The sequence below is a fragment of the Oryx dammah genome, unplaced genomic scaffold (genome assembly GCF_014754425.2).
Source record: "Oryx dammah isolate SB20612 unplaced genomic scaffold, SCBI_Odam_1.1 HiC_scaffold_18, whole genome shotgun sequence".
Lineage (NCBI taxonomy): Eukaryota > Metazoa > Chordata > Mammalia > Artiodactyla > Bovidae > Oryx > Oryx dammah.
This window is the reverse complement of record NW_024070202.1, coordinates 114,507,406-114,533,774: the sequence shown is the minus strand read 5'-3', so window position 1 is coordinate 114,533,774 and position 26,369 is coordinate 114,507,406. Positions and strand designations below refer to the sequence as shown.

Sequence of the window (26,369 nt, the reverse complement as noted above, 5' to 3'; positions counted from 1 at the left end):
TTGGTTATAAATGTAATAACAAGATTCTTAGATTGTAAAGGGAACAGACCTGCTAATCAGATTGGTTTTCATTTTCATCATCATGAGTGGCAGCGTCTTTAAAAAGTTCTAATTCATTATCTGCAAGGGGTTTAGGTAGACATATCTTGATTACTAACATTTTCTTTCTAGTATTCCATCAGTATACAGTTGTGTGATGTCCTTTTAAAATAGTAAAATGTGGGTTGAGCTTTTTAATTCGTTATATTTTCCATATTAGAAAAAGATTATGTATTTGGCTCAAAGTAGAAAAATCTGAAGAATTCATGGCATTTTTAGTGATAATTTACTCCCATTAGAACAAGGGAATGATTGTTGACTTAGCAAAAACAGAAAAGCTCATTCTAAGGTAAAGGATGAATCATTTTTTGTTAAGATTATAACAATGAAATGGAAGTTGAAGGCCCTGAAGACCACATGGTATTTCTGGAGCAAGCAGTTAATAAAGATGTTGCTGGTCAGGAGCCTGCACCTGGAATTGCTCCAGATGGTAAGGATATTTTTGGTGATGGATATAGTCTGTTCTCTGAAGAAAATGTGTGTATAGAGTGAATATGTGAACATATAGTGAAACTTTCGCACCCTAAATAAAATTTTGCCAAGATATCCTTATGTATTAAATTATTTAGAGAGGTGCCTTTTTAAGTAAAATAAACTTCATTAAATTTTTATAATTTATTACGTTAATCAGGGAAAGGGCATGTATATATTATAGTTAGCTGTAACCTAGACTTAAGTATATGCCTTGTTTAGGGATCAAGTGATTCTCATTAAGAAGCAATTTCTTTAGTTATGTGATTACTAACTAGAGCTGTTGCTGATTGTGAGATGTTGCATGCTGGGAAAACGAAAGATTCATTGTTTCAGATTGTCTAAGCAGTCCTCTTGAGGATTATTTCAGTTATTTCAAGGATATTTCAGTTATGGTTTTTGCAATATTGGTAATAGCTATTATTGTACCTGAGGATCTGGAATTAATGAGAGATCAGGTTGGGGAAAAACCACTTATTAAATTTCATCTTGGTCTCCCCTCAAAGTCCGTGGGGTTGTATATGATACTGTATGTTATATAGGTTGAGTTTATACATAAAAACTTCTTGAGATTTTTTGAGGTTAAATTTATATTTAACAATTCTCATTGAAAATTATACTTCATAAAAAGGGAAAGTGAAGAAAAATAAGACAAAACTATAATAGTCTTATAATATGCAGCCAGATTCCTTGTTTCATCTTCATATCCTTCTTCAAATGAATAGTAGTAGCAAGATGTTTTATGCTTAAATTTGAAATTGGTATTTGTCAGTAGGATAAATATCTTACTGAAAATACTGTTGAGAAAGCAGCGTTAGAGAAGTACAGAAATTTTGACTCCTATCTGGAGATCCCACAAATGTGTTATTCACAGCAGTTCACGTCCATCCCGGAGAGCAGCAGAGGAATAATCCACCAGAAAGTTGTGACGTGCGTGGACTTCTCATTTCCGGTAAGCAGCACGTTTGTGTTGTCTGAGCTGATTTATATCGTTACACCTGTATGGTCACTGTGCAGATTTAAGTCATTGTCTTCTCAGTTCATTTTTTTCAAATTAGAGAATTGTTCAGCACCAGAGAATTGATTACTATTGCAGTATTCACATTTTGGTAGTTAAATCTGTGGTTCACTGATCCTTTTCTTGTAAACAGTTGGTAGTGAATTTCTAAGGCAGAAATAGAGCATGTTTATGCTCTTAATCCTTCCTGCCTAGCTCAAAGGAGAAAGAACATACTCATGTTCCGGGAGTCTCCCTTTACTGGTGAGACTTGAGGTACTTGGCCTCCTGGTAGCACGTAATTTAGGCATTCCAGATAGCACTAAGATCAGTTTGTTTTACTGGAGTCATTCAGATGGTGGAACTTGTGGTTTTAAACCTATAAATGTTTACTTCATTTATGTGTATTTTCTGTTTAAAATTTTTTTTATCACTTTAAAAATATTTTTGAAGCACTTTTGTGTTTAAAAATTTCAGTATACTCAGATCTGTTATTTGCTGTTTTCTTTTCAGCTGTAGTCTTTTAATAGCGCGGGAATGAGAAGTGAGGTTTCATCACTAAAATTTCAAACATTAAAAATTTCAATCACCATGGTAAATGGTAAACAAGGAAATTAGTATCCTTATTAATGTGCCTTAGAAATTAACCTTGATGGCTTTTGAAAGAAGTGCTGTTCATCGTCAGTGCTCTCACTTAATAGAGCCACTTAGGGCTCATGTCAGTTGAACCTCTGACCTTACTCTTAAGTATATTGGGTTAAAGTTTTAACACACTTAGTACCCTGATTTAAAATTTACCGGTCAGTAACTTTAATACTTCTGATGTCTAGTTTTGTTCATTGATTTGTTAAGATAAGTCTCTTTGGTTACATAGATGATGAGGAAGAACAAGAATTATACCCCCCACCCCTCCCTCGCCAAAAAAAATGTTGATTGTGTTAGCAAATATAGCTAAGCAAAAGAAGTCTTTTCTGTCTGTGGTCATTACTCATTTCGGTCTACAGAAGCTTTGTTAGATCTTGTGTCTGCTTATTGCAAATCCTTTTTTAGACTAATTTTTACTCTTCAAACTTGGACATATTGTGTAATATCACTGAGCCTCATTTTCCTAGCTATAAAATGAGTGTAATTTTACCTACAAAATTCTAAGTCCTTTTGTAAGTGCTCAAACTGTAAAACATTATATATGTATAATTGTTATATTGGAAATTAATTCTGTTTTAATATTCCTACCAGAAATTGCCTTAAACTCTGGGGATCCTATTAAGGCAGTGTTTTTGTAGGTTTTCTGGTCTGACCTGTGACTTATTCTAATCCATAAACCCTGGTGTGTATTGACACTTACTAAACTTAATAATTGCCTTTCTTGAAGAATACCTTCTGATTTAAGGCGTGATTTTAACCAAAAGTAATGTTTTGGAAGCCCTCCCTACCCCATCGTTTTTCCCATCCAAGCCTGTTACTTTTAAACTATAGAGCTACAGACATTTAAGGCATTGATGTTTTATACCTACTCATAGTTAGGAATTTTAAAATTCTTATGTACATTAACATAATAGATATTCCAAATTTTCTAGAATTATCCCAAGATAAAATGGATCCTGAATCGGAAGATCAGATTTCTCGTGAAGTTGATAGTGAAGCAGTGGAGATGTGTCCGAAAGTGGCGCGTACCTGTGACGGGCCAAGTGAGAAGAGCATGGAAGTGACCGAGCATGCTGACGCCCTCCCTCCCCAGCTGGTTGTGCTGCAGGAGGAAGTGCAGTCGGTGGAGGAGCCGAATGTGGTGGCGTCGCCAGAAGAGTCTCGGCCTCCCGAAGTCACCATTGAGTCTGTCATTCTCCCATTGGAAACCTTAGTGTCCCCAGATGGGGAAAGCACTTCTTTATGTTCTACAGAACATTTGGCTGTAGAAAGGGAACAGAGAGAAAACCCTGAGCCTTCTACATTTATGGACTTGGAAGCGGCTCCTGCAGTTGAGAGTCAAGTGAAAGATGGCTTATGCCAAGAGGGCAGATCTGTAAAACTAGCCTCTGAGACCGAGTCATCGTCTTCCTCAGCAGCGGACACAAGCAAGGCTCACGTGTCTTCCTCTCCAGCACTTTCTTCCGACTTGCCTTCCCATGACATGCTGCACAGTTACCCTTCCACTCCCAACGCCTCTGTTGCAAACATCCTGCCAACCACGTACATCTCAGTAACCCCCAAAATTGGCATGGGCAAACCAGCTATTACCAAAAGGAAGTTTTCTCCTGGTAGACCTCGGTCCAGACAGGTATGGTGATTTTAATGATTCTGACAAAACAGATGCTGGGGCAATTCTGTAAAGTAAAACGGTGTATGTGTAGCTTTGGTTTCGAGGGCAGTTTTCTTCTGTCTTTAGGTGGAACTCAGACGTAATGTTGATGTACGTGCTTTGGCCACTTAAATACTATTAATGAAGACTGATTTATTGAGCTTTAAGTGATCTTTTCGGAATTTAAATGCAACCTATTAGAAACCACTAAAATTTTTTTTGGTTCTATGCTGTAGGAACAATAGAGCTTTAAAAAAGTAAAGTTTGGGATATAGTGTAACATTTTTCCCCTCAGATGTATTTGTTTTATGGTTTCATACACAAAAAATTTAGGATTATACTATTGATCTTCAGGGAGTGAAGAGAGTTCCACAATTATTCTGTAAAGTTTTGTGGGCTCTATCCTTCATGGGTGCATTTCAGATATTTTTCAGTGAGACTTGAGTGAAACTGCAAGGCAAAGTGAAGATGCTGTAGCTAAGAATTATGTGTTCTACAAAGTTCCTACTTTCTGAAGTATTTTTAGAAAATAGCAAGATACTAAACAGTGCAAAGTGTTCAGTCACAGTAGTAGTTTGGAGTTTTAAGTCTCATGATTTAGATTGCTTTTAGTGATTTAAAGTTTAACTTTTTATAGGGATAATAATATCTGGTCATCTAATTTTTGTAATGATAAAGAAAAGTAGAAAGGTTAAATCGAATTTTACTTTAATGTGAAAATTAGTCTCTTCTATTTAAAATTCATAAATATTTTATTTTCAAAAGGCAGCAGTTTATACCAGAGGCAAAGGAGTGGCCACATGAACTCGACACATTTCTCTATGGCAAAGACATGCACAGTAAATGCTGACACGCTCTGCATGCCTTTCTCTTAAGTGTTTCACTTGGTACTTATTTTCTCTTCAACCAAGAGAGATTTTTCTTTTCAAAGTAGTTCTCTTCCTCCTTAGTGTTTTGTTTTATTTTCCTTTCCTTTTTTGAATAGCATATACTAATTGTGTAGTTCTGGCTCTGAAAAGACTTTTGCAATGAAAATTTGAATCTCTAATTTTCTTTCAGAAATTTATACCCTTTAAGGATTTTACATCATAAATATTCCTATTAAATTTTACTGATAACTCTCCTTGGAGTCTTCTGCTCCAACTGAGAAAACATTATGATTATTTTTCTGTTGACTTACGTTCCAAAATGTATGGGTATGTGTGTGAGAGAGCAAGTACATGTAGTTTTTTCTTCCTGGTTCATCCCAGTTTATATGAGCCATGTCTTCATATTTGTTACTGCTGCTCCAGTGTTCTGTTTCAGTTCTGGTCGTATTCTCCTTTCTAGTTAGCTGCCACTGTCTCATCACTGCCTCACCAGTTGCTGCTGATCTCAAGCAGCTTGTCGGCTGTGTTTTAGTTGTATAGCAAATGGCCTTCATTTGGGTTTAGTTGTATAGGAAACGGGCTTCACTTGATGATTCAAGGCTTGTTGATACACTGATGTTTTGATGTTGAACAAGGTTCTCTTTTTGTATTACTTTATGAGAAAATACTTAATGAAAACACATGACTGTGATCTACTCCAGGTGCTCATGTACTGATTGCTTTCATGGTAATACTGAAAGTTTCTCTTAAATCTCCTGTGAAATATGTCTTTAAACACATTTGATTGAAGTATTAAATGTTTAAAGAAAGCTTCATAAAGAAAACTTAAGTACTTTTAAATGTACTTTGATAACTTTATAAGAATTTTTTCTTCATTTTATCTTTCCACCATTTTTTTTTGTTGCTGACATATAAGTGGAGGCTTAGGGATTTACACAGGTTCGAAGACTGACATCTACTGAGAGAGCCTCATAAGAGAGTGTGAAATTTCTTCAGCAGAGGAGGTTTTCCAAAATAATACTTCGTTAGATCATATCCACTTGGCCATTATGTTGTGAACTTAATTTCTTATTTTCATCAATTTAAGTAGTTTATTAAGAACCTTAGAATTTTATAATATACTGCTGTATTGCAATAGCATTTTAAATGAAGTGTTTCGAATTAACATATCAGTTTCATAATGTATTCCTGTGAGAGCAAACCAGGCCTCCAGTGGTGAGCTGTAGAGGATTGTAATTTTGTTAACAATTAATTACAAGTAAGCAATCCCTCCCCTCTCTCTCCTTTCTCCTCCCCTCCCCTCTGCCTTCCCTCGCTTCTTTCCTTTTTTCTCTTTCTTAAATTTCTGGTTTCTAAATGTAAACCTTTTAGTAAGAAGCACTGTTGGCATTTAGGGGGCAGGGGGCGGTTTTGCTATTAAAAGACAGGTTGGTAAATCATATCATCCAAATAAAGATTCAATTCTTGATAAATTATTTCATATCCAACTTTTAACTAAAATTTAAAATACTACTGATATATATAATGATAATTCATTAAAAGAAATTACCCTAGTAGTTATAATTGTCTGTTCTTGATTACTTATGAGTTAAACCTTCATGCTAATACTTTGTCTTGGAGAAGGCAGTGGCACCCCACTCCAGTACTCTTGCCTGGAAAATCCCATGGACGGAGGAGCCTGGTAGGCTGCAGTCCATGGGGTTGCCAAGAGTCAGACATGACTGAGTGACTTCACTTTCACTTTTCATTTTCATGCATTGGAGAAGGAAATGGCAACCCACTCTGGTGTTCTTGCCTGGAGAATCCCAGGGACGGGGAGCCTGGTGGGCTGCTGTCTATGGGGTCGCACAGAGTCTTAGAACCTATTAAAAAAGTTTCATTAGTAAGTAGATAAGTATTCTTTATTCTTCATGAGGAATAAAATACATAGATGCCAACAGTGATTTTTTTCACATATCTTCGAATTACTACACCACATTTTATAAAAATGACTTCTAAGAACCCTATTCAGTATTATTTATATATATATTTGTAGTATAATTAATTGATACTAGGAAAGATTGATTATTATAAATTCACATGAACATTTCTGTAGTGTAGTTGTTTGGCTTCAAAGCCTTATTCTTTGATTCCTGTACATGGACACCAAGCAAGTTAGGTTGTGAACTCTCTTGACTTCTTCATCTATAAAACTAATCAGTTGCTTATTAGAATTTAATGACAATATATATAAAGCACCTGACACATAGCCAACCGTGTCTGCCCTGTTTTCTGGATTTGAGAATAACGCAGGCATCTTGTGAAAATGGAGACTTGAGAAAGATGTGATATTTATGTGTTAAATGTAGTTCTGCAGAGGTGGTCCTGAAACCCAACTCGTTGACTCATAACTATTTCTAAAGAAACGTGCCAGTGAAAATAACTGCCTGACCGAGTCAAACACTGGCCACAGGAAGTGCAAAAGGGTAGTAGGTTTTCAAGTTCAAAGCTGCCTAATGGCTGCATACATTTTGGAACTAAACTGCTATTTAATTATTCTGTGTGTGTGTGAGATGCACAGTAGAGGGGACCACAGGTGCTGTGGGAAAGCAGACAGCAGGAGGAAGAGCTCTACTCAGGCTCAGGCATGCTTTCTAGGAGAAATGACCAGACCCCTGCTGCTCACGGTGTGACGTGCAGACCAGCAATATCAGTATCACCTCGGAGTATGTTACTCTGAATTTCAGGCCTCACCTTTGCTTGAGTGGAAATGTTAACTTTAAGAAGAACCCCGTGCAGCCTCAAGTCCAAGGAGCACTGCTCTAAACCACTGAGAAACTAGTTTTCATCCCCCAAAGCGTCTTGCCCTTTAGGGGGTCAAGCTACAAGAGGTACAGATTAGAAGTACGCATCCCTGTCAGTTTTCTTGTGCCTGTTGGATTTTTTAAGCCATTACCAAAATGACAGCTAGCACCAGCCACGTTTGCTTTCTTAAGTTACTGAAGGCTAAAACTGGCAACAGCTATTTGTCTACTTTATATAGTCTATATCTTATCAAATCACTGTCAGGACTAAGCTTTTTCTATTTGATGTTGAACTCAGTTTTGTATATGACTTGCTTATGTTAAAAGAATTCTGTAAGTCATGAAAACGAATTGTTTCTGTAATGGCTGTAATGTACATGAGTGAATGTGTGTACCAAAAAGACAAATTATGAGCACTTACGTCTTCAGTTCCTCTTACTGGTTTGCCCTCCTTCCTCCTCTCTCCACTGTCCTTCCTCCCTTTCTCTAAATCAAACTCACCTGTTAACAGCAATATTGGTTTGCGTAGTGTGTTGGGAGAGGGTACACTTGAGAGTGACTCAGGCGTGGATCTCCCCAGAAGACGCGAACGTTCTCTGACCACACTTGAAGCTGATAAGAGTCCACGTGGACACCAGCCGTGAGGCTGATCACACTTCACAGCCAGCAGCAGGATTGCCTACCCTCCCCCAGTCCTTATTGTTCCCACTTCCTCTTCCTTGAAACAGGAACAGCTGTGTAATTTACTAAGTTGAAAAATTTACCTGAGAGATTGGCCTCAGCAGAAAGGTGAATACCAACATCAAACAGTGATTATTGTTGGAACCTAATTCAGTCTGTGCAGAGTAGTATTTTTAAAGTTTCTGTGGCATTTGAGATCAAGTTCATTGTATTTATATTCAGCTCTCTTTGTGACTTGAATTCTGACCTTTTTTAAACCCTCCTGTTTCTAGTTGAGTTTGTAGATAGGTTAAGAGTCACAGTGCGTGGGATATGTTGGTAAGTTTTTAATAGGTGAAGAAATCTGAGATTCTGGGCTACCGCCGATGGAGTTAGTGTTTCATATTGTAGTACAGTGTTTATTGATGCATTTTGAATATATGTGTGCAAAAAGGCTACGTAGAAAGTAGATGTTCAATAGGTGCTGAACAGAATGCCTACTTAGCTTAGCAGTGAGCAAAAATAGTGTGTCTGCCCTCAAGCTTATGGCTATAGATAAATACAGGTAAAATCAGGCGTAAAAATGGGATAAACCACATTGCAGTAGATGGGGAAGCTGACCTTTTCTGAGTGGTCTGTGTAAACGCTTTTTGATCACAACCGAGATCTAAAGGATAATTTATAACTGAAGGTGATAATTAAGGCAGTTTCTAGTTTTAAGGTCTCAGGTATATATTAGGTAATTTCTTCTTTGTCAAAATATCTAGGAGTAATCATAATTTTTCTTCATCTTCTATAATATTGCATGGGCTCTACTTTCCAGTGCTTTTTGGTAACATACTTGTTAAAGTTTGTAATGTAATTACCCATGCTTTTTTGTATAAGTTTTTCACAGCAGTTGAAAACAGCATCTAAGCAGTCTTCATCTGTAGAGCCCTTCATTTCCTTCATCCGTGTTACGTGGTTTGAATGCTTTTTGAAATGAGATACAACTATAGCATCAAACTACCTTTAAATTATGATGAATAAATATTATTTTAGAATATGACCTTTTATGGTACATTGTAAGAACTGTCTACTGATGTAATAACATTAAAGGATCTACCAAAAGGAATTTAAGATGGGCAACACTAGCCAGATCTCCTCAGAGAAGAATATTGAGGGGATGTATTGAGAGAACTCACTCTAGATATCTCTTGCCCCAACTCTGCTGCTACTGCGGCTAAGTCATGTCAGTCGTGTCCGACTCTGTGCGACCCCATGGATGGCAGCCCACCAGGCTCCTCCGTCCCTGGGATTCTCCAGGCAAGAACACTCGAGTGGGCTGCCATTTCCTTCTCCAGTGCATGAAAGTAGAAAGTGAAAGTGAAGTCACTCAGTCATGTCTGACTCCTAGCGACCCTGTGGACTGCAGCCCACCAGGCTCCTCCGTCCATGGGATTCTCCAGGCAAGAGTACTGGAGTGGGGTGCCATTGCCTTCTCCGTGCCCCAACTCTACTTCTGAATAATTCAAGACCCCGTGTTGTATTCATTGTGAGGATGCTTCAGGTGTGGTGAGGGAGACCATAGTTGACTGGAGAGCTAGGGAAAGGCCTCTCTGAGGAGGACGAGGTGAGGCCGTATCCGAAGAGCCAGAAGACGCCGGCCATTGGGCGCTGTAAGGCAGAAGGTCCCCGCCGGGGAGGAGATCCGATCGGGTCGATCGGCAGCCCAGATGAGATCGAAGAGAGGCAGTGGGAAAGGTTTGATTTTCAGTGTCCCGGGCACTGTCAGGAGGTGTAGGAAAGGGTTGGAGTGTCTTGCTCGGTCGGGTTTACAGCTTTTGGGAGTCCGTCTGATTGCCGTGTGGAGAAAGGCTTGAGGAGGACGCGCAGACACAGGCCAGCTGGGATGTGGTGCTGGCCGTGGGGGCGCAGAGAAGCAGGACGGTCAGGACAGGCTGGAGATCAAGCGGCTGAAGGTCCCGATGGTTCGGCTCAGAGGAGTGGCGGGGAAGGCCTGAAGCGGCAGAGGAGAGCGCTGAGGGAAGAGAACAGATCTAATGACTACCCGTTTTCTGACTCAACTGGGATCCATGTGTAAGGGTGGGGAGATGGGACCTGTGAAGGGAGAGAGGTTAGACGTGGTGACTGGAGAGGTTTAGGGTCACCAGACAGAGATGCTGAGAGGGAAGCAGAAAATCATAATAACTTGGAGCTTTCTGAATATGACTGCCCTGACGGCTCACGGAGCCCCGGGTACAATGCCTGGGTCCAGAAGATCCCCTGGAGGAGGAAATGGCAACCCACTCCAGTATTCTTGCCTGGAGAAGTCCATGGACAGAGGAGCCTCGCAGGCTACAGTCCATGGGGTCACAAAGAGTCAGACCTGACTAAGCGACTGACGCTTTAATTTTCAGAACATTCTAGAAACAGAAATGAGAATTTGGGGAACAGCAGCATCCAAGATGGTGTTTACAGCCCTCATTATAGATAAATACCATTGAGAACGAAACCAGAGAGAGGAGAGTGGTCCAGGCTTCCGAGTCAAGTGGAAGGAGGAAGGTGCCTTGGAGGCCGGGATAGGTCAGTGAGGGGAGCGAAGGAGCCCGCAGAACTACACCTGCTTGTTGAAAGTTGGAGTAAAATTACAGGAGAAATCGCTTGTTGAAAGTTGGAGTAAAATTACAGGAGAAATCGCTTTCAGCAACGCAGAGGCTACAGAAGACCCTGGATGCAGCGGGGAAGAGGCCAGGTGTGGCCCAAGATGCAGGATGATCCCTTAGTGGGACCGCGACTTGTCTCTGAAGTCAGTGTAGCTGTTAGCTGAGCCCAGGGGAGGTTAATTAAAGCGAAGCCAGGCTCCCTGTGTGGTCTTTCTCAAAATACTGTTACTTCATTAACAGTCTCCTCCCCAAAGGGTAGTCAAGTTCTTACTTCTGGTTGATTATTTAAATTCCCTGACCGTATTTTAATGTGATTAATAGGCAACTACTTGTTAGTTTGTTAGTATTCTAGAAACCTGGTAAGTAACATGTTTTTTGTCTTTTACTTTTAATCATTTAATTTGGTAAAAGCGTAGCGTACATTGTTGAATTATCTAATTCAAAATAGGTTCTTTATTATTTGACATTTGTTTTGTGTTTTTCTTTTAAAATGTTACCTTTGTGGAGTAAACATTTTTCTTTTTGCTGCTTCCTCATCAGATTAGTTCAGGTTATTTCTGAATGTGATTATTTGGAAGCAAAATGTGTTAGTTTTATTTTAACTATTTTGATAAGTACTATTTCTTGTAGAAATAATCAGATAGTTCAGGCATTTTAATTTGCAAATTTAGGACAATTTGCTTTAACAATTTTCTGCTTTTCAAATTAGTTCCTTGGATGTAATATAAGTGTAATAATCCCCTAAATAAAAATAAAAACCAAAGTCCACAACTAGTGGGCACTGAAGGAACAGTAATTAAATGGTAGGATTATAATGGTGTTTACATCTTACGGTTACAAACTGATTTTCCAGATTTTACAGTGTCCCGATGTCTGTTGATGGCTCATGTTTCTGATTGCGTTTTTTTGGCCTACTGTTTCGGTGGTTTATAGCAAGAAGTATACATAACATTCTTTAAGTTTACTCATTTCCCCTTTCTGGCAGAGTGATAATCGTTAGAAAACAGTAATGCCCAAATGGTTTCTTATAGTTTTAATATTTAAAGTTTGATTGACATTTATTTATATCTTCGTGCTGTAATTGCTGTTCAGAAGTCAATGTTGATGTTGCATAAACCTTAATATGCTTTATTGTACTGATGCTTCAACCAGAATATAACATTTAATGTAAATCGTAGCTGCAAACATTTAAACATAAAGTCACTGTTACGTGACAAGCTTACTTTCCTTACTTCCTTGAAGCAATTTGTCCTAAGTTTCCATACGTCTGCATTTGTTTTTGCTGTTCTAAAATTCCTTAGTTGCTGGCTTTGACCTTTTACGTTGCGGAGTTTTATACATCTATTTTCTCACCTGCCATATCCTAGGGGGCTTGGAGTACCCATAATACAGTGAGCCCACCTTCCTGGTCCCCAGACATTTCAGAAGGTCGGGAAATTTTTAAACCCAGGCAGCTTCCTGGCAGTGCCATTTGGAGCATCAAAGTGGTAAATAAAACTGCATTTACATTCATATGTCATTTCTTTCTGGTTGGTTTTGTCCGAATAGAAGTTAAGAATTAAACTTTTCTATTTTCCAGAGCCACTTTTACATCTAAAATTTTTAATATGAAGAAGCAACATGCTTGCCTGTAAAAACCTGGACTAGGAGGAAATTAAATTGCTATTTTACTTGACTGATCTTAAGTGTAAATTTCTAATACCTTTTTAATGTTTCCTTTTATATTATAATTAGCAGTATTTTTTCTGTTGGGGGAAATCCTTGTCCCATAGGCTATAAAGTAATTAAGGACTTGTTCGTGATATAAAATTTTGTTGCTCAGAAAAGAACAAAAGAAAAACTACATTAATTTTTATATACGATTGGAGAAGAAATAGCAGAATTGCGGCAGATTTCATTCTGTTAATAAAAATTATAGAAACTTTTTCATATCTTTGGATAATTCTGCTAGTCCTTGACTGTAAGTTAAGCATTTTGAAGGGTGAAAAATTAATTTGAAAAAATGTTAATCATCTGAAAAGTTAAAACGTTACTGACTAGAGAAGACGGTATTTCATCTTCTTTATTTAATATAATTATGGAATAATGGTTTTTAATTTAGAATAAGGATTTCAAAAGAGTTCTAGATTCTGCTTTCTTATTTTCTGTCACTATTGGAAAAACTAGTTGTCAGCTCACTCAGATACCAATTCAAGGTATTGAAAATGTAAATATCTTTTTAAGAGCTTAGAACTCTTGCTTGACCATTTTGAAGCGTATACCACTCATTTTTTACTTCTTCTTACCTGTGTCATTGGATGCTGAGGAAAAATGAGTTGAGGGATTACTATAGTCTTGATTCAATCACTAACTTGTAAAAAGTCTTTTATACCGATTTAAAAACAAAGACTATCCAGTCCAACCCTACCCTGTCTCTTGTTCTGAGAAGCTTGATAGTTGAAGGAGAGGAGCTTAAGAGGATAAAGAGAGACAGATGGAAAACTGGAAGCTAGCTGTACTTACTAAGCTGAAGAGAAAAAAGACCCCCTTCCCCTTTGTTCCTGTGTGTCTTCCTTATGCTCACAATATAGCCATAATTTATGTGCTTGGAAACCATTCTGCCAAGGAGGTAATGAGCTCAGTATTTCAAACTATGAAAAGTGAGATCCGTTGAAGATGTGGCATATTATTTCACTTGTGAGGGGAAAAAAAATCAGGATTTTCCCGAGCATTTTAGTAACCTTAAATATATGTAAGTAGGTGTGTAGATGTCAGGTTTTTTTCAGATAGTAATAACTCTGAGAATAAGAAAATCATAAAAACAAATAACCTCAGTACTTATTTGTTAAGATATCAGGGAATTCAACATGTTTTTCCAAAGATTTTTTTCTTGTATTAGGTAAAAATTCAGATAAATTATTTCTATTTCAAGTATTTGTTATTTCACTGATTTAAAGCAAGCCTTTTAGTTTCATCAGATTTTGAATGATTAAAGGAAATTGACAATTTTAATGACAAAAAATTACTACTGTACACTTAAAAGTTATTTTTCACACATTGTGGCAGTACAGAGTATTGGTTAAGAATGTAGACACTGGAGCCAGACTTGCCAGCTGTATGACTTTGGGCAAGTTACTTAACCATTTTATTCCTCAGGGTAGGTGCATGCTCAGCTGCTTCAGTCGTGTTAGACTCTTGGGCTGGACTGTAGCCCACCAGGCTCCTTTGTCAATGGGATTTTCCAGGCAAGAATATTGGAGTGGGTTGCCATGCCCTCCTCCAGGGGATATTCCCAACCCAGTAATCAAACCCGGGTCTCTTGAGTCTCCTGCATTGGCAGGCAGATTTTTTATCACTAGCATCTCCCGAAAGCCCATATTCCTCAGTGTCCTTATCTCTAACATGGGGATAATAAGATAGTAGTGACCATATGAGATTGTTGAGAGGAACAAGTGCTTCGAGCGGTACGTAGTAAGTACTCAGTGCATCTTAACTTTTAGTATACTTATAAGAAGCCAGCTAGAGAGAGTCCTTCCCTACACTTGCTCTGTATGTGATAAAATGTTACACATGAAAGTACTTGGTTAGAGGTGTGTCTGTTCTAGCCACCTTGGATGTAAGGTTAGGAAATGGAAAGACCGTGACAGGGGTTTACTGATGCAGGGCATTCACAGTGACAGATCCATGTTAGATTTTTAAGGTTGCAGATGTTTAGGTCGTAGAACACGTATTGGAAGATGCAAATGATAAGCCTGGTCCCTTAATAGCTATCATTCGATCAGAATACAAGAAGCAAGTGTATTTGTGTAACATTTCATATGATGGTTTATCTCACATTTGGATGTAAAATTCTTCTGAGCCTTTACAGAATGCTGACTTTTCCGTATCTGTTGTGTAGGGCCGGGGGTCTGGATTTCCAGGAAAGCGGAGACCTCGCGGTGCAGGACTGTCTGGACGAGGCGGCCGAGGCAGATCAAAATTGAAAAGTGGAATCGGGGCAGTCGTGTTACCTGGGGTAAGGCCTGCTCCTGTTACATTTGCTGTAGTCCTTAATGTGTCAGTTGAGGCGGATACTCTCACTTATACCAAGTTACTCAATGGACATGAGTTGAGCAAGCTCCGGGAGTTGGTGATGGACAGGGAGGCCTGGTGTGCTGCAGTCCATGGGGTTGCAAAGAGTCGGACACGACTGAGTGACTGAACTGAACTTTAGATGCTGAGAGTCATATAAATAGGCTAAAGTTATCTCAGATTTGCATATTTGCTTATTTCTGACTATGCTGGATCTTTGTTGCTTTTTCTCTACGTGCAGCAGGCAAGTAGGAGCTGCCCTCTGGCTGTGGTGCAGGAGCTCTCGTTGCGGTCTCTTCTCTTACTGCGGAGCATGGACTCTGGGGCGCAGGCTCACAGTGGTTGTGGCAGTTGGGCTTGGTTGCTCCGCAGCATGAGGGATCGTCCCGGATCAGGGATCGAACCTGTGTCTCCTGCATTGGCAGGTGGACCCTACCACTGAGCCAGCTTTCTTTTTAAACCTCTGACGAAGTTTCTTTTATATGTCCTGCCTTCTCATGCCTTTTTTCTTTGCCTCCCTTCCTCTTTGACTCTGACCTTTCTGTGCCAACCCTTCCCAAAATCCAGTATGCAATATATTTGCTCTTCTATTTAAAAAAAAATTCCTGTCATATTCTTGAGTGTATATGAAGAATTTAATTATGTGGGCGCTTTAAGTTTTGATTGTAGTAGTTCTCAGGGTTGTAATGTTGTTTACAGAAGAAATTAGAAATGTTGTAGGTTAGTGTGGACTCTAAAAATGTTGAAGATTTTGATTGTCTTTTAATTTGAATTTCAGGTTGGTAAATATTTGCTCACTGGCACATTATGAGGCTTTACTTAAATGTGTTGAAAAAAAACACATTTGGCAAATAATGGCAAACATTTCATGCAGTGACTTTACTATTTTACGGATACCCTGTTTTTCAGATTCCAATTGTCATTTTAAGTTTAGGAGACAGGTAGAATTATTTAGTTTTCCTACTAAGAAGTAAAGAAACCTGGATTCTGGTCCTTTATTAAAAAACCAAATTCTTCCTTCCCTGTCTCCTCCCTCCCTTCCCCCTCCCCCAAATTGGTAGACTTACTGAGATAAAATTGATATAAAAGAAGGTACAGATATCTGAAGTGCACAGCTGTGTAGGTTTTGACATATGATTGCACTCGTGAAACCCACACTGCAATTAAGAGCATCCTTAACCCCAGAATTCCTTTGTGCTGCCCCGAAAACCCCTGTCTTCCTTCTGGCCTCACCCCTGGGTAGTGCCTGATCTGATTTCCATCGCTGTTGATTAGTTTGCAATTTCTGGAGTTTATTTATAAACTTTTTCTGGAGTTTATTTATAAACATACTGAATATTCTCTTTTTGATATGACTTATTTCACTCAGCATACGTACTTTGATATTAATTTATGCTCTTGTATGTTAACAGTGCGTTCCGTTTTGTTGCTGAAAAGTATTACATAGTATGGGTGTGCCACGGTTTGTCTGTTCACCTATTTAGGAACATTAAGTTCATGTCCATTTTTTTTGTCTCTTAGAAATAAATATGCTCTAAACTTTTATATCTCAGTTCATATGTGGACTTTTTTTTTCCTCATGGATAATCACGTAGAGATGGAATGCCGGATATATGGTAGGTATAGGCTTAGCTTTTCAAGGAAAGGCTGGTTTTCACCTTGGGTGTGACATTTTATATTTGTAAGACTGTACAAGGCTCCATTTCTTCCACCTGCTCACCCGCATTTGGTGTGGCCAATCATCTTAATTTTAGCCACTGTAACAGGCATGTTAATAGTGTCTTCTTTGCGCTTCTCTAGTGACTCCTGATGTTCATCCACTTTTTAGGTGCTAATGTGCTGTCTGTATACCTTCTTTCATAAAGTCACTCTTCAGATTTTTAATATATTAAAATTAAATTGAGTAGGTTTTTTTTTTTTAATTTACTGAGTTGAGATTTCTGTATTCTGGAAACAAGCTCTTTACCATATATATGATTTGCAGTTTTCTTTTGCATTTTGATGTCTGTCTTTGCATGTTCTTAACTGTGTCTTTTGAAGAGCAGATGATTTAATTTTGATAGAGTCCAATTTATTGATATTTTCCCCCTTTGGATTGTGCTTTCTGGAGCTGAGAAATATTTATGTAATCTGGGGTCACAAAGATGCTCTGCTTTCTTTTAGAAAGGTATTGCACTTAGATCTATGATCCAATTTGAGTTTTTAACTATAATATGAGTGAGGATGAAAGTTCTTTTTTTTTTACATGCTGTGAATAGCCAGCTGGTTGAGCACTGTTTCTCCGAGTTGCCTCTCATCATTCTTAACCATGAGTGATCTTATCTGTGGGTCTGTGTTTCTGATCGCTGTACCACTGCTCTATTTGTTTAGGCCGGTTCTGCACTGCTGTGATTACTTCTGCTTTACAACGACTCTTGAAATCAGACGCTCTTTGTCTGCAGATTTTCTACTTCTCAAAGTTGTTTTGGCTATTCTAAATCCCTTGTACTTCTATATTAATTTTAGTGTTAGCTTGTCAGTACCTATAAAATAAACCTGCTAAACCTGGGTTTGTGTTCAAAATATAGATTAACTTGGGAAAAATTGACATTTTAACCATATTGAGTTTTTGAATCCATGAACACCAGTATTTCCATTTCTTTAGTTTCTTTCAGTAATGTTTAGTTAAACAGGTTGAACAGACATTGTTAATCAGATTTATCTCTACCATATTTTTATGCTGTTGTTAATGGTAGTGTTGTCTTAATTTCAGATTGTTTTTGTCAGTTGCTAGTATTTAGAAATATTGCTTATTTTTGTGTATTGCTTGTGTATACAGTAAGGTTGTGTATACTATAACCATATCAAACTCCCTTATTCTAATTGCTTATTTGCTAGAATCCATTGGATTTTCTACATAAATGATCATGTTGTCTGCAAAGACAAAGATAAACTTTGTCTTTCTTTTTAATCTGGAGTCCTTTTGTGTCTGTTTTTTATTGAATTTGCAACTTTCAGTACAGTTGGAATAGAAATGATGAGCTTAGGTAATCTTGTTTTTGAGGAGAAAGCAGATAGTTTTTCATAATTAAGTATGGTGTTTAGTTTTAATAGACATCCCAAATAAGTTTGAGAAGATTCTTTTCTATTCATAGTTCACTGTGATATTTTTTAAATCAGGAGTAGATGTCAGAAAGTAGATTCTTTGAGGTTTTTTTTTTTTTTTTTTTGCATTTGTAGAGATGATCATGTAGCTTGTTTGTTGATAAGGGAGTTACAACAGTTGTTTTTTTATCAGCTATCTTTCCTCAATTTAAAAATTTTAAACATTATAAATAGATCAGAGTGTTTCTATTGCTGCTCCCTCCTGAGTCCTGATTCCCTCACTTTTACCTGATTTGGGCATTTACATTTTAGGCTGATTCATATGAGATTGCCAGCATTGAGCCGCCTTTGACCGGCAGAACCAGCAACCCCTTATGCTTGAGCCTGTGATGTGTGTCCACGGGCAGACACACAGCCGTTTTGCTGTGTTCAATGCCATGGCGCTGCAGCTCGTGTAGTTGTCTGCAGCTTATTTTTCAACTCAGCAGTGTAGTGTGATGACTTTTTATATGGAAATCCATACAGCTTTCCACCTTGCTATTTTTTTAAATACTGCATAATTCTTCATAAGTTTGGATTTTTTGTAGTTTTAGTCATTCCCTGGTGCTGACTTGACTAATTGGGTTGTTTACGCTTTTCCCTTGTTATCTTTAGGCCTTTGTGACTGTAAATTGTTTTTATTGTTGACATTGTGAAACAGTAGAAATGTCCATTAAAACTGCATTTAAACTCATGTATATTGAAAAAATTTATTACTGTAACATATATCTTCTATTTAGTTACTCTTTTGTCAGTCATTTGTCAAGAACAATAATTCTATTTTTACTTTGTATTTCAGCTCAATTCTTCCACACTAGATTGTAAGCTTTTAAAGCAAACAGGGTATATAATTTTGGCATTGGTTTTCTTATCCTCTTTTTTTAACATCCAGTTCAGAGCTTTTTTCATGATAAGCACTCTGGAAATAATTATTAACAAGCCAGTGTGTACTTAGTTGATTTGGTCAAATTTAACTAAATCCATAACTTAATGACTGTGGTTGATAATCCTTTGGCTAATACTGAAATTCTGACAAGTTACTCAAAATGATTATATTCTGAAGCATTGCTGCCCTCAAAGAAATACGCGACCCATAAGGTACTAAGATATTAGTCACTCAGTCGTGTCCAACTCTTTGTGACCCCACGGACTATAGTCCACCAGGCTCCTCTGTCCATGGGATTCTCCAGTCAAGAATACTGGAGTGGGTAACCATTCCCTTTTCCAGGGAATCTTCTTGACCTAGGGATTGAACCCTGGTCTCTTGCATTGCAGGCAGATTCTTTACCAGCTGAGCCACCAGGGAAGCCCTGTGTGACCTATATATGCAACTTATAACTTTCTAGGGAATTTCCTGGAGATCCATTGGTTAGGATTCCACCCTGACTCACTGCCAAGGGGCCTGGGTTCAGTCCCTTGTTGGGGAAATAAGATCTAGCAAGCCATGCAGCTTGGCCAAAACCTACCCTCTACCTACTAAAACAAAAAAACCTTTCTAGTAGCTACATCAAAAAAAAAAAAAAGGAACAATGAAATTTAATTTTAATATATACTTTTTGATTCAGTATGTTCAAAATAACATCATATCAACATGTAATTTATAAAACGCACAAAATTATTTATGAGCTATATCTACATTATTTTTTGTTTGTTACTAAGTCTTTGAAATCTGATGTGTATTTAGTATTTATATCTTTATACATCTCAGTTTGGAGTGCACCCATTGCAGGCTTTAAGAGTCACTGAAATAGAATGATACATACATATATGTGTGTGTTTGTGTATGTGTACACATAAATAATACACTTTGTTTCTTGATTAGAATTTCTGGTTAATCAAGTCTTCGTAAAGACAGATTTGTTTTCTCGTTACTTCCTGATCTGTGAGACTTGTAGCTCTATAAAGAAACAATTAAGTGAATAAAAAATCCCATACTTTATAATATTATCTTGGCAATAATAGTCTAATTTAGAATTGTTAGTGTGATCTCTGGCAAAAAAGTTATATTTTAAATATGAATCTTCTTAAACTTTCCAACCAGGTATAATACAGGTGAGAAGTATGACTTCACATTTTGTGTATTTTGCTTTTTATAGGTGTCTGCTGCAGATATTTCATCAAATAAGGATGAAGAAGAAAACTCTATGCACAATACAGTTGTGTTGTTTTCTAGTAGCGACAAGTTCACTCTACATCAGGTTTGAACTAAATTATTCGTCCCCCACTTTTGCATTCCTCGTTGTCCGTTTCTAATTCATCTCAGTCGCACTGACATTGGTGTGACTGATATTGGATCGGCCAAAAGGTTTGTTAGGTTTTTCCATAGCATCTTACGGGAAAACCCTAACAAATTTTTCGGCCAACTAATTATTTAGCTCTAGAGCTATATCAATGAAGAAAGTGATTTATACAAATTGTAAAATTAGCATGTTAGCATATTCTTAGTTTGCTTTTGGATTTAAAATATGTTATTGTGTTCTTAATTTCAGGATATGTGTGTAGTTTGTGGCAGTTTTGGCCAAGGAGCAGAGGGAAGATTACTTGCCTGTTCTCAGTGTGGTCAGTGTTACCATCCATACTGTGTCAGTATTAAGGTAAATACACTTAAATATAAATATTAAGATTTGAACTGAGTAGTATCGTGCTAACTCCAGTTCATATAATTAATCAATTATTGTTTGTTAGGATTATTATACATATGTGACAATATTTAAGTATATACTTTAAATATTGCCTTTAAAATATTACCTCAAGAAACTCCTATAGATCTATGATCTTAATTTGTGGTAATTATCCTGCTTTGCCTTGAAAAAGTATAACAACAAATGCATACATTTAATTTTAAAAGATACTTTATGCTATTTTTTGGTAAGGCATGAAGTTGATTCATTCTGTCTATTGATCATAAAAGTTGTGTACTAGAATATGTAGTAAAAACTCATTATTTCACCCTGCTCACTCTCCACTTTCACCAAACCCTCATTCATATGCAAAAGGACATTTTCTTTTACCTGGATCAGTGGGTTGATAGTTTTCATCAAATTTGGAGCACGTGGATTGATAGTTTTCATCAAATTTGGAGCACATGTTTTGGTTCACCAGCCTACTCTCCAACTTCCACCCTCCACTTCACACCCTCACAAGTCCTTGAAAAGTTTATAATTGTCGGCTGCTTCTATCATACATGTCACATTATATTAACTATTTTTTCTCCTAAATAGGATATGTTTTCCAACCTGTTTTAGCATCTAGTAATTTTTGATTGCACATGGACATTGTGCATTGTGTTAGCATATTGTTGAAAGTCTAGATTTGGTTCCTTTAAAAAAAGGATTGAGTTTTTGTTGTTGTACAGGCAGTTGTTTGAACCTTCTGAAACTTCTTTTTAAGCTTTAAGGGGAGTCCACAGAACCTTCACTTTGGGGTGGCCCATCTCAAACTTTAAGAACTCTTTGTTGTTCAGTCACTGTGTTGTGTCCAATTCTTTGTGACCTCATGAACTGCAGCTCACCAGGCTTCCCAGTCCTTCATTATCTCCCAGAGTTTGCTCAAACTCATGTCCATTGAGTTGGTGAGGCTATCTGACCGTCTCATCCTCTGCTGTCCCCTTCTCCTTTTGCCTTCAATTTTTCCCAGCATCAGGGTCTTTTCCAGTGAATCAACTCTTTGCATCAGGTGACTGAAGTATTGGAGCTTCAGCTTCAGTCCTTCCAGTGAATATTCAGGGTTGAGTTTCTTTAGGATTGACTGGTTTTTGATCTCTTTGCTGTCGAAGGGACTCTCAAGAATCTTCTCCAGCACCACAGTTTGAAAGCATCAGTTCTTTGGCGCTCAGCCTTCTTTATTGTCCAACTCTCACATCCGTACATGACTACTGGAAAAACCATGCCTTTAATTATACTTACCTTTGTCAGCAATGTGATGTCTTCGCTTTTTAATATGCTGTCTAGGTTTGTCATAGCTTTCCTTCCCAGTAGCAAATGTCTTTTAATTTCATGTTAGTTATGACTCCATAAATGTTCACTGAAGGCCTATATAGTATATTATGAGTTCAGTTTGTTTTTCGTGGAGTTTTTTATAGCAAGAAGAAAATAATGATTGATGATTTTCCATTAGTTTTTGTTGTTTGTTTTTACCTGCTGTAGAAGTATGATAGCACATTACTTCAGCAAGTACCTGTTTTTCTGGGAAAGGCCCACCCCTTCTATACTCTGTTATTCTCTGTTCTGAGCTGGGCTGAAACCTTCTGGGTCTGTTGCTCAGTTCTCATCCTTAATATCTCTGGGCTGATGCCGGGTTCATTTCCTTGAGGATCCCATGTCTTCCTTTTTCTTGGTATATGCCCTCACTTTGTTCCTCATATCGCTAACTTCATTAGAGTACCCAGGAGCTGAAGTTTGAGTCTTTGTATGTCTAAAAGGCTTTTCAGTTTAACACTTAATTGCTGGTTTAGCTAGGTTAAGGATTGGAAAGTATTTTCCTGTAGAATGGAAAACTGTTAGTCTGTTTTAGGATCTGAAGTTAGAAAGTTTGGTGCTATTTTGACAGTTCATTTATTTCACTTTTCTTTTCCTCCCATGTAGCTTCCTCATGGTCTGAATTTTTATTCTCTGTCTTGATCACTTGCTATACTATTATTACACAGATTCTTTGTTGTCCTTTTTATACATAGACTCTAATCTTACTAGATTTTTTCAGTTGATTCCAGATTCTTAACATTACATAATGTGGCTGCTTTGAGGAATTGAGGTTCTCAAACTTTTCTACTAACTTAGACCCTTGAAGGAAAAGAGAATAAAGAGAGGAGTGAATGTGAACTTTAAAGGTCCTAGGTTCATACCCTAAAATCTTCCAAAACCATGAAATCACCTTGGGAACTCATGTTATACCTTAAAGAGTTTTGCATTTTTAATGTTGATTTTAATATACAAGTTCTTACGTGATGTATACAACTTTTAGAATCATGAATTCATGAAATGTCATAGGTTGAAACAGTATCAATACATTTTCAAGTCCTATATTAAAAATCATGGGGTGACTTCCCTGGTGATCCGGTGGCTAAAACTCCACACTCCCAGTGCAGGGGACCCGGGTTGGATTCCTGGTCAGGAAACTTAAGTTTCATAAGCAACTGAAAGTTCACATGCTGCAACTAAAGATCCTGCCACCACCAAATAAATAATAATAAAAGAAACAATTATGGGATAATTTACTTGATTTCTTTAAAATCCATAAACTCCAGAGCACACTAGTTATATAAACTGAGGCATGAAAATGTCAGTTACTGTGTCCACTAGGCAGACTCTTGGAAGCACAGGCAGGTGGCCGCCCGGGACTGGGCCACAGTGAGCGTTCGCGCCTGGCCCTCTTGCTCCTGGGCGTGGGAGCACCGTATCCACTTGTAGGGTGCACTTGATCCTGTTTGTGTGAGGCGCAGGCTAGTGTATGAGTCACACGGCTTGGTGGTTTCCTTTGCAGATCACTAAAGTGGTTCTGAGCAAGGGCTGGCGGTGCCTCGAGTGCACCGTGTGTGAGGCCTGTGGGAAGGCGACGGACCCAGGACGGCTCCTGTTGTGCGACGACTGTGACATAAGCTACCACACCTACTGCCTCGACCCTCCCCTGCAGACCGTTCCCAAAGGAGGCTGGAAGTGCAAATGGTACCCTGGGACTTTGGTTTCCTCATTAGACGCTTAAGTTCAGAGCTGAGCCACATCGTTGTAGTTTTCACAGATTAGCCACACCTGCTTAATTGTGTGATAGGCATTAACGCTGATAGGCCCACATTGAATGCCTCCCCCCATCCTGTTCGTGTGTGGCTCTGTGAATTTCAGCCACGCCGTAGCTTGAGTACGTCCGGCTGAGGCCTGTGGGTGTTGGGTTACAGGTGTGTGTGGTGCAGACACTGTGGAGCTACGTCTGCAGGCCCGAGATGCGAGTGGCAGAACAACTACACCCAGTGTGCCCCCTGTGCCAGCTTGTCCGCCTGCCCCGTCTGCCACCGGAACTACCGAGAAGAGGACCTGATCCTGCAGTGCAGACAGTGTGACAGGTACTGTGCTCTCCTCTCTCCCCTCTTGTTTTGCGAGCTTCTCTCCCTTAAATACAGCAAAAGAAAATTGGTAAAGAAATTTTCTTCTCTCTTAAATTTAAGAAGTTAAGACCTTTCCTTTCCAGATTTTTTTAGTTGGCTAGAAACTGGTGTTTTCTTTTTCGTACTCTCAGTTCCAGGCTTAGGATGCTTCTCTCGGCGTTTCCTGAGGGCTGATTGCAGTGGCCTGTTACTGTGCTGTGTCAGCACTGCTCGCAGTGTTGGTCAGTGTAGCATCTCGTCAGTAGCGTAGGATTCTCAGGACTCTGCCTACCAGTTCTTTGTTGTAAGGCAGAATGACAGCTTTCATTTCCCATTGACCATTCCCTTCCATGAGCTCTGTCCACCTCACAGGAGACGCATCACCTGGAGCCCATGCACGCTCCACCACGCACAGTCTTGTCTGTTCCTTTCTGCTTGCCCTGACAGCTTCCTTTGTGGCGCAGAGCGTAAAGAATCTGCCTGCAGTGCAGGAGACCCAGGTTCAGTCCTTGGGGCGGGAAGATCCCCTGGAGAAGGGCATGGCCACCCACTCCAGTACGCTTGCCCAGAGAATTCCACGGACAGAGGAGCCTGGCGGATTACAGTCCGTGGGGTGGCAGAGAGTCGGATGTGACTGAGTGACTGACATTTTCACTTTGAGCCAACGTCCTGCCTGTCTGTGATAGATTACAAAGTGATTGTCCAGTCCTCCTCAAATGAATTGCTTCTGCTTCTTTCCTGGTACTTGTTCCCTTTCCTTTTTTCTTTTCAGCTTTGATGGTTTCTGTGGGCCAGCAGGGTTGGTTAGGAGAGAGAAAAACAGAGACTGGATGGAAGGAGCATGTGAGATTTAGGGGCTTCATGGTTTCAGGCTGTTAGCTACTGTTGCAATTTTTAAAAGGAAACCATCCTTAGTGTATTCTTTTTTCAAAAATACTAATGTGGTCTTTCTAGGTGGATGCATGCAGTTTGTCAGAACTACAGTACTGAAGAGGAAGTGGAGAATGTAGCAGACATTGGTTTCGATTGTAGCCTGTGCAGACCCTACATGCCTACATCAAACGGTAAGAGGTGATCTGAGTGGTGAGTCTCCTCTCTCGTACAGCTCACCTGTAGATGTCGTCCTGAACCAGCGAGTGGGCTCAACACTGCTCCTTCTCTTTTTGTGAAGCTATTATTTGGAAAGCGTTTTATGAAAAATAAGTTACTTTTTGTTTTAAGTTAACTCTTTATTACCTCAACTTAATATATTAAAACAATCTACTTACATAAGGGAAGTAAATTAATATATTTTAGCTCTAAGATATAAAAGCGTAGCTTTCAAGACTCATAATTTTGTAATTATTCGGCATATGTAGAAACCCAGTACATCGATCCTTTTTTTTTTAACATCAATTCTTTATCAGTTTTTTTCTACGTAGTGTGTATTTCCTCCACCATTTCTCCCTGTTGTTTTGTTATTTTCAAGACAGCTTTTAAGTCTGCTTAGTATTCAAGCATTTATTTCACTAAAATGGGTGCAGCAGTAGAAACTTTAGCCATATGTAAATCTTTAAATACATTTTAAATTTTTTGAAAAAATTATGAGTTTTTTTTTTTTTTTAATTTCAGTGCCTTCCTCAGACTGCTGTGAATCTTCACTTGTAGCACAAATTGTCACAAAAGTGAAAGAACTAGGTAAAATCTGAAATGCTTTCCTTGACTGCAAAGAAACGCTTGATTTTTATGTAATTGACTTGTTACATGACTCCTGCCTTAATCATTCTCCGTGTAAAGTCCCTGATGTTGATAATCGTTTCTCTTAATAATATACAAAATGCCTGTCATTTCCAGCTTTAGTGTGACAGTATTCCTACAAATCTCAGCAAATTGGCAGTGAAAATAACCACTTTTGAAATAACTGCTAACTACATACTTGCTTTGATTTCATTGATAAATTATTGTGTTTAGTTAAACAATGAAGCTTAGTTAGCAAACAGAGATCTCTTCAGAATTTATTCTTCTTCTGTAATAGATCAGCCTAGAATAGTGATTAACAGGATACTCTTAAACTATCATTCTTTTGCATAGTTCTATTTGATTTCATTTGATACAAAAACATTTGGATAGCACAGAAATTGTTCTAATGAGCAGCAGCTTTGTACACTTCAAATTTTGCAGGATTTCTGGTTATTTACTACCTCTCCTTGTAGGTAATTATACTGATACTTTGATTTCCAAATGGGCTTCTGGAGTATTCTTATTTCTCTTGTGTAAATTCATCCTCACCCATTACACTGAAAGGCTACTCTAGGAAAACACTC

The 26,369-nt window shown here is 38.3% G+C and overlaps 1 protein-coding gene across 18 annotated transcripts in view; it reads left to right on the top strand.

Moving 5' to 3' along the window:
• The window catches only part of KMT2C (lysine methyltransferase 2C), a 246,845-nt gene that overhangs the window by 147,151 nt on the left and 73,325 nt on the right, over positions 1-26,369 (top strand). For 14 of the 18 annotated variants that reach the window (XR_005724389.1, XM_040260108.1, XM_040260120.1 and 11 more), the window contains 11 exons: positions 416-529; positions 1,445-1,522; positions 3,145-3,842; positions 12,188-12,307; positions 14,698-14,814; positions 20,090-20,191; positions 20,483-20,587; positions 23,472-23,653; positions 23,881-24,045; positions 25,021-25,130; positions 25,678-25,743. Coding sequence is in view for 17 of the 18 variants with exons in the window: in XM_040260108.1 (XP_040116042.1) it covers positions 416-529; positions 1,445-1,522; positions 3,145-3,842; positions 12,188-12,307; positions 14,698-14,814; positions 20,090-20,191; positions 20,483-20,587; positions 23,472-23,653; positions 23,881-24,045; positions 25,021-25,130; positions 25,678-25,743 (1,857 nt within the window). In the remaining variant the exon portion in view is untranslated. The remainder of the gene's footprint in view (positions 1-415; positions 530-1,444; positions 1,523-3,144; positions 3,843-12,187; positions 12,308-14,697; positions 14,815-20,089; positions 20,192-20,482; positions 20,588-23,471; positions 23,654-23,880; positions 24,046-25,020; positions 25,131-25,677; positions 25,744-26,369) is intronic. The other 4 variants (XM_040260112.1, XM_040260110.1, XM_040260123.1 and 1 more) reach the window with 2 other exon arrangements.